Source organism: Morone saxatilis, unplaced genomic scaffold, assembly GCF_004916995.1.
Source record: "Morone saxatilis isolate NCDOM2014 unplaced genomic scaffold, NCSU_SB_2.0 Contig2, whole genome shotgun sequence".
NCBI lineage: Eukaryota > Metazoa > Chordata > Actinopteri > Moronidae > Morone > Morone saxatilis.
In genome coordinates, this window is record NW_023339762.1 from 15,169,459 (window position 1) to 15,178,624 (window position 9,166).

The following is a 9,166-nucleotide window of genomic DNA, read 5'->3' on the forward strand; positions in this document are numbered from 1 at the left end:
TCCTTGTTTGAAGAAACTCAACACAGAAATGAGCCGTTTCACACAAACTCTACATCGGCCTCTGTTCGTGATATTGTCTTAGAAGGAAACAAAAGTGGTCAAAAGAGGCTCCTTCCTGCAGCCCAAGTTCTTAGTGCTTTATAGCAATGAAACCCCAAAATAGGCTGTCACAAGAAGCTAAAAGGAGAAGTGAAACCAGAGGCTGGATTAGCGTGTGAAATGGTTTGCGATACACAGAGGTGTGATGGTGCCTGGAGAAGTGGGTATAGTCTTAGTTTATGCCAGCAAATGAGTAACGCCCTGTGTTATAAACAGTGTCAAGACTACTTTTGCATAGTTAGTTCACCCAAAATGTGTCAGAAGTATTTGCACATTGTCGCTTAACTTCTGCTGCCTGACTTCAAGGAGTAAGGAGCATTATGAAATCTACATTAGCCACAGAGGAGGTGCAGATTACATATTGTAGGGTGAGAAAACTACATAATCATGAATTTTGAATTATGTATTCCTTATTCCTTACTCCATCCACTATAATAACGAATCAAATTAAATTAAATTATTAATTTGTGAAAAGGTATCAGTGTATACACAACACATAACCAGACAGACAACAACCAAAAAGTAAACAACATGCATACAAATATTTCAAATACTGGTTTTAAGATGTTTGAAACTTTTCAAATGACAAAAATGTCTTTCTAGAAAACAAAGTCAGGTTGGAGAACAGAGGGGAAACCCATATACCTGTGTATGCCGTACACTACACCACTGGCAAAACATAAAATGAAGACAGTGTTAGGTTTTGTCATATTAAACAGGTTTGAGAGATATTTAGTGCTGTATCCACCCTTAAAATTTTCAAGGAATATTAAAGAGAGAGAAACTCAAACTTACGTGATATTTACACAAAATAATGACTGTATCTCAATATGATGAAATGCAGGGGAAACTACATGCCCAGTGTCATCATACAAATGAAAAGACCCATAAAATAGTCTCTAAGATAAAGATCAGTTACTTGTCGTCTCTTTTTAGTTTTCCACCTCTTCAGTCCAATAGCAATACTAAGTGATTTTCTTGTGACTGTCTTGTTTTATTCTTTAGGTGGATGTAAGAGTGGTCACTACAGAGCATGCCAAGCACTTCTACGATCCTGCAGAGGTTTCAGTAAAAATCTACAGTGACAAGGATGAGTGGGAGGTAACAATAAACTTTCATAGTATAGCCATTATTAACTGACAATCCATAGCAGAGTTTCTCAAACTTGGTGCCTCTGACAAGCTGACTGGATTGTGGAAGCGTTTGCAGTATACCATAATTTGAAGCTCCCTTCATGCTCTTGTAAAAAATAAAAGATTGATGCTGAAAATCACATGATGTGTGTGATTGAATTAAAGTGTGACACAAGTTGTTGAGTACTCGTTTGTAGACAGCTTCCCAGCTGGTCATGAGAATTTTGTCAAGGGCCAGAAAAGATTGAGAAACCCTGGTATAAGTATAACTCAGAAAGAAAGTGAGGAATTGAGTCTCTCATGTCTCTATTTTAGCTGTGGACTCAGAGAACTGACCCTGTGCTACACATTGAGCTGCGGCGCTGGGCAGACCTACTTGTCATTGCCCCCCTTGATGCCAACACTCTTGGAAAGATTGCTAGTGGCATTTGTGACAATCTGCTGGTGAGAACATGATATTGTTTTCTGCTTACCTACAAAATGTTACAGCTGATCATTTATCTGAAATGACTTCCAAGCTGATTAGTCTTTGTCATTGGCAGACATGTGTGGTAAGAGCATGGGACACCAGTCGCCCTCTCCTCTTCTGCCCTGCAATGAATACAGCTATGTGGCAACATCCCATTACAGCCGAGCAGGTTTCCAGGCTGACAGAGTTTGGATATGTGGAAATTCCCTGCATTGCTAAGAAGCTAGTGTGTGGAGATGAAGGTAGGTTTTAATACCAGAAGAAACTAAAAGATATTAAGTATTTACCAATATTTGCTTTCATTTCATGAAATCTCAAAACATGAAAAGTAAAGAATAATGACCAAATTTCAGAGATTCTAACTGCAACATAGTCTAATTTACTTTTTATCACCTTAACAGTTTTTAAGTATGCAATTAAACTTCAGAAATAATTCCTAACTTACATCATAAGTCGTCCTCAAGGGCAGTAATTGTAAAATAAACAGAATCAGCTAAATACAGAGCAGATGCATACATGTAGGAATGGTACTAAACATGAGCAGACAAGCACTATGTGGAAGTACAAGATATATACAACATCTAATGACGTGAGGCAAGTGTTGTGTAACAACAACAAACACTTCATCAGATAAATACAAATGGGTAATTACTGAATGGAAAACAGGTCTCACAGACAAGTGCTCTGCCTTCCTCAAAAATATCCATATGTTGACTTTATTTAAAAAAAGCAACTTCCAGTGGTTTCTCGTAAAAGTGTACTCCAGGGTGTGTTAGTACACTATCAAGTGTTTCTCGGGTGTGGTTACAGATACAGCAGAGCACATTTCTGACCACAGTGGTAGACATTTCTTTAATAGACTCAATTTTAAAAAAGGCAGTGGTCTTTCAGAGTTTTGTTACAACTCTTTGTATGCATGTGGAGCGCATCCCTTCATAAGAAAGAAGACCAAATACTGGTTAAAGTAAAAAAAAAAACAGTATTGGATTAGAATCACATTACCTAAAATCACATGCCCCATGAGGATAGAGGTTCACAGTTTAGTCACTGTCAGGTTCTTCTGTAGGATTAAGTTATCAGATTGAGTTAATAGATATGCCTTTGGGTTACAATATTAAAAAGGACTAAAGGTGACAATACACACTGTTATGGTATTTTCAAGTATTCAGAGTGCCCATCCTGACAATTTTCTCCCTCTATAAAAGGTTGGTCTACACTGTTCTTAACTTCTGAGACTGGCTTTAGGATGGGTCCTGGTGCAGAGATGAAGAGATGGTGATAGATAAATGGCCCATTATATCTCTGATCAGTTATTTACCCCAAGATAGTCAGACTAGACCATTTGTAAATGGCGGTTTTACAAAGATGATGCAAGCAGTTGTAATCTTGTAATGACTGGCAGTATTGTTCTTGCTGACCAGTGTGGTATGTGGTCCGTATAGATTCTTAAGTATAATGTGTCTTCCATTCATTCCATTTATTTGTCCTGTTGTGCAGTTAGGAACTACAGTATGTTCTGTGTTGCTGTTTGGCATACCTTTATCTACACACGCTTTAACATTAGTTGAGTCTTTAGATGCCCTGATAGCAATGTTGTTTAACTTAACTTCGTTATCTTGTGATTGATTATCTTTTATATATGAGATTAGAACATGCTAAAAACTCAAGATTAACTTTTAATTGCATGTTTGAAAATGCAATCCAATATAAACACACTGTATATTACAAGGGGAGTATCAGCCCTAAGAATTGGTATCTAGTACAGTTATCCTACTTCAGCAAAGACTCAGCTGTCCTTTACTTACCATTGAGGCCAATCTCATTTACATTTGGGGTTGGCTGGGGAACTTTTTTCTCTGAGGATATCAGGATAGGATTGTTTTATCAAGGACTGAAAGTATGAACAAGGTTTAACAACTTTGCAAGGAGGGTACAACAAATTGTTTTGGGGGAGAATACACTTGGTGCAAATGGTTCTTCAAGGTTTTCATCAGGCTCCCCAGTTTTATAAACTACTAATATTTATTTATTTATTTATTATTTGTCATTGAAAATCACGCAGAAATTACTTTTACTTTTAATTATTCGAAGCACTTTAGATAATAATGTAATAAGTAGTGGCGGAAGAAGTACTGAGATGTTTTACTTGAATAAAAGCAATACCACTGCATTCAAAATTCGACTTGAATATAAGCACAGAAGTATATTAGCACAGAAGTATATTAGCAAAAAGTGTTTAAACTAAAGATGGAGCTACTTGAACTATAACTGTTTGAAGACCCAATTAAGCTATTAAGTAGTTTCTTTCCTTGTAAAAAAAACATTGTGTCAGTTTGCCGAGGCATCGCTGTTACCTGCCAAGCAGCTGATTGAGCACAGTTTCAATTTCAAAAAATGTATACACAATTTATGAAAGAAGACAACACGTCACATTTTCTAAATACAGTAAACAGCAGCCAGTATAGGCTTCTTCTTTGTTGCTTGTGGAGAAAGTCACCAGAAATAAAACATTCTCAATTTTGTGAGTTATCGAGTTTACTTTATAAAGTTTGTGAAACACTGTCTACAACAAATTCTTAATTATTTGAGCCTTCTCAAAAGTTGTTCGTCATACAACACAAGTTATCGCTTTCTTTTTGCAAAAACATGGTGTCAATGTTTCCCAATGTGTTGGCTACTATTGTTGGGCCACAGGTTAAAAACAACACATTTGTTTTTGCAAATGGAAAAATGTGTTTATTTGCATATAGAGTGGGGCTGTGAGATATGCATGTGGACTTGGCAGAATGGTTGTATGATGTCATTAGAGCTGTCGAGGAGAAGGAAGCGTGCTTCAACCGATTCCCAAGAAATGAAGCCTGTTCGGTGCTCTCAGAGTGGGCCAGTCTTGTATCAGGAGAGAATCCAAAGAAAACTGGAGCACACGGACTTAAGGCAGCAAAGTTTATTAAATGACTAACTTTTTGATGTCAGGTGCATCAAAATCAGAGTCAAAAAAGAAAATCTTCTATAGGGGCATCTAAAAGGGCACTTTTGCTGCATTTGGTGAATGTACAAAAGTGCCTGAGAAGTTTGCATGTCTGCACTGACTGATAATTTCTTTTTCCCTACAGAAAGAGTTTGTGTAACTCTGAACTTCTTTACTTTGTTGCAGGTAAAGGGGCCATGGCAGAGGTATCGACTATTGTCAGTGCTGTCAAACAGTATCTGCAGAAACCAGATGAGTCATCTTAGAAAACATGTATGCCACATTGTAATGTACCCAGAACAAATATAAAATTACTGTGATGATTTGTGCTCTGACCTTCAAGGCCCTACACACCCATGATAAACACTGTTGCTTCCACCTATTTTACGTGATATGTCGTCTTGTGGAGATTGCATGGATGTTTACAGACCGGCAATGACTGGCATCACCCTGACTCCCCTGTTAGTTTTGTTGCACCTGTGCAACATGCACCTTTACCCTTCTTATTACTACATGGACTAATGGATAGCTCGACCCAAGTGTCCAAGTGCAACCTCTGCAGCCTAATCTGTCAGAATAACAAAAATTACTTTTAGCTGTTACCAGCAGCTCTTAGAGTAAAATTTTAAACAGTTTGGTGCTTGTTTTCATATGTATCATCTATTTATCATGAAATTATACTGACATGATTGATGGCTTACCAGAGAGGATACCCTTCAGCTAATGTTGTCATTTAAGCCATTTAAGCCCCAAATCACATTTAAATATGTGATAGTATATTTCTGTTTATAAAGCGGCATTTCATTAGTGAAATGTCATCGAGCTTATGTGAGTACATTGAAAAATGCAACTCCTGTATTGACATTATGTCTGTGCCTCGCTTCCTTGTCTTGTTCCTCTAACGGTGATTGGCAAAGAAATGATGCATCACTGCCAGCACTGTTAAAAGAGTGATGGTTAATGGAAAAACCCGTTTAATGAATTGCTCTATTTGACTTTACAAGAAAAAAAAGGAGGTTCTTCTGGATTTCCCAGAATTGTTTATTTTGTGTTGGAAGCTGAGCAAACAATGTGGTTGTGGTTCTATGGAAAATGATATGTAAGGTATGGGCATGCTATTGTCTTTTGTCACATCACTGTATGAAGTAAGAACACAAAAGCTTAATTTAATAACTTAATGGTGGGTCGCTGAAAAAAAAGGTGATCCCTGGGCTGTTCACGTTGACACACGTTGACACACTTAAATTGCTATTAGGGAATTGGATAAAAACTGTCAGTGTCCAAGGTATAAAGTGAAGGAAATTTTTAATTAATTAACCATTTTTTTCTTAATAGCAAAATGCCTCCAAAAATATGGTTTTGTATTTTATTATGAGATTATGTTTCATCAGCAATAAGTGGCACACTTTTAATTTAAAACATTCTGTACTAAAACAGAATGTAAAGCAACACAGGCTTTCAACAAACTGGTCATTAGGCCACAAAAACAACATTCTTCTCATTTGTGTCTGACGGAGCTGTCATGGTTCCTGTGGGTTTAATTATGCAATATAAAGCTGCAGAAACTCTTTTCCCGCAAGGCATTTTGACAGACTGGCTTTACTGCAGGACACATAACGTAAACCTGTCAGCTGAAGAATGGATGTCTCAAACTCAGTGACTATTGAGCACTAGTAGTGTCTTAAGAGCCTTTTACCGTGACTCTGAGCACCAAAGGTCGAAAGTGATGAAATCCATGGTTCACATGGTTCACGTGGTGTTCGACATGTTTATCTCTGTGAAAACCCTCCATCTCCTAACAACGTGAAATGCACCCGTCTGGATTGTGTCAAGAAGAGACGGATGAGAGAATGTCAAACCAAACGACACAGTGCTTTGTTTATATTACTGAGTGGAAACAGACAGTAACAACTGCCTTGCTTGTAATAAACTGAAAGGAACTGAACCTTGTAGGTGGCAATCTTGGAGGTATGTGTCCTCTGCAGTAATATCATGTTGGAGAAATAGAGCTACGCAACACTTTAGACTACCTGCTTTATAAGAGGTCAGCTTACAAATACTCATTGTCATTCAGAGACAGGAAACAGTTGAAAATAACCTTCAGATTTACAAACACACAATCAAAATCAGCACTGTTGATTATTATAATTCCTCTTACAGTACATATACCTTTTATTTTTAACAGCACGCTTTTAAAAAATAATTATAAGTCTTCCTGATCGCTGGTGAATCATTAATTACATTTATTTGCCATCAAACTGTTAACATTCACTTATTTTCAAAGCATTGAAATTTCTCTTCCCTTGGAGAGTGAACCCTTCTTTTTTTGTGTAGACATTTGTGCTGCTCGTGTTTGTTGTTTGCTATGCTCTCCATATACTTGTGTTTTATCTTAGTTTGTCAGTGTCGGGGCGGAAGAAATTTGGTTTGCAAATAACTGGGGGCATTGATACTGTTGAGCTGTCGAGGTTGCAGCACATGGAGCCTTGTGAATGGCTCTCCAAACTAAACGTATCTTTCCCTGAGCCATAACTTGTCCTGCTGCTATTGGCTGCTGTGTGATTCTGTTAACGATGCCAGAGGAACATTACATCAGCCACACCGACAAGGGGAGTGTCATGGAGGCCTTGACAGCTCTGTGGAGTGTAGTGTGCAGCCTGCAGGTGCGCCTAATGGGAACAAACACAATGTTCTCACAACAACGGACAAATCATCAAAACATCAGATAGGCTGTAGTCGGATGCAGTGTGAAATAATCAATGGTATGCCTTCAAGACTAAACATGCACTAATTTTCTTTACTGCCACTTCAGTAACTTGTTTATCGAGGTTTACTTACAAGAACATAATGTAGTCACTAGAAAATATTATTGCACCCTCCCCTCTATCATTGTTTTGGAATGTACAAAAACATGCAGGGAAAAATGTGACTTACAAAAAAAGGCTAATGTAAGTAAACATAAAATATGATAAAGCACCACAGGAGTCCACGAGAGACTCTCAGTTTAAAATAATTTTTCAAATTTTCTTAAGTGCACCACTACTACTGCTGCTGCTGCTACCTTCAGATATTAGTCACTTTATTTAGTCTCATTGATATCAGGAGACCTGCAAACAACCACACAACCAGCATAGAAGACCAACACAAAAACAAAACAGAACGAATGCAGTCAATAACAGGAGGTGAATGAAACAACCGATAGTAATGCTTTGAAGTTTCGGGGGGGAGTGAAAGAATTTGACATTGGGGTTCATTCCTTCTCAAAGGTTCATTAAACCTGAAACTAGTTCTGCCAAGGTTAGTATGTGCATATGGGACTTGGAATGTATACGGTACTTACAAGGTTTAAATGAGAGAGGAGATGTGAGGTAGTTTACGAGCTTTAAGAGTAGAAATGTGACTGAAACTGTACATATACTGAACACGCAGCTCTAGCTTTTGGTTTATAGTTTAATGCAATTAACTGGACACAACCCTAATTTAATACAAAAAGGAACTTATTAAGGAAGTTATTTTTGTTTACCAGAATATACATAGAACCTGCATGATTTAGCAAGACATGTTGGAGTACTTGAATGTGCTGTAGGTTTACTTGCTGTATGTTAAGCAGCGAACGATAAAAAATGACGTCCACATCACACAGTGCATACTTTGTATAGCATGTATAGTCTATGTATGGAAATGGGAACACATATGCATTACACCAATATGATATCTTATTTTCTGTGTTAATATGTGTGACGTTCAGGTGCATACATGTGTGCAATCTGTGCAGTCTCTAGGCTCAACATGTAGTTTCTGGCCTTTGGGAATGTTCAGCGGTGTTTCATCAGAAACTACATCCTGAGAGATCACCTGCTCTACTCCCTGTGTCACCACAACTCACCTTATTGACTCTGAGACGCTTAAAAGTGGTAAACACCTCGTGGCTCAGGAGGGTGTGACATATTGTATTTTATGTACGTATTGTTCTGTATTTACAGTAAACTATCATATAAAAGTCCTGTGAAACGATAAAATGAGTGTAATTGCTGCTTGTACAAAAGGCCAATCTTAGATCCACAAGGAACAATTAACTGTCTAACTTTTTACTTCTGATTATCTTTCCTCACTTATGATACATTTATTACTCTCTTTTTTAAGCATTACCATAACATTGTAACTTCTTTCTATCCAGGATTTGAACCCTTTGAGCAGAAAATGTTCCCCATGTTGATAGCCCCAAGGCTAAGACAAACCCATCTTCCAGAAAATGTGTTTAGTTTAAAAATAGTTACGGTTATCTGCTAAATGTGCGCTACATATTATTGTGTATTTATGCATATTAGTTATTTAACATATGTTTCACAGAGGGAAATAACCTTTAACAATACAACACTGCCAACTTTGTTGTCAAGAAATAAGAGGTAGAAGATAATAACAAAAAATATGAATCATCATTGGCTTGCCAATTACAAAACCGGTTTCTAACAGGAGAGTACTATATATATATATATA

General features: G+C 37.4%; 1 protein-coding gene across 1 annotated transcript in view; it reads left to right on the forward strand.

The window, feature by feature from the left end:
• ppcdc (phosphopantothenoylcysteine decarboxylase) overlaps nt 1-8,669 on the forward strand; it is a 9,139-nt gene extending 470 nt beyond the window's left edge. Inside the window, exons 2-5 of the mRNA XM_035664874.1 lie at nt 1,105-1,200; nt 1,548-1,676; nt 1,775-1,943; nt 4,856-8,669. Of these exons, the coding sequence (XP_035520767.1) occupies nt 1,105-1,200; nt 1,548-1,676; nt 1,775-1,943; nt 4,856-4,935 (474 nt within the window). The 3' untranslated portion in view covers nt 4,936-8,669. The remainder of the gene's footprint in view (nt 1-1,104; nt 1,201-1,547; nt 1,677-1,774; nt 1,944-4,855) is intronic.
• Nucleotides 8,670-9,166: the final 497 nt, after the last annotated feature.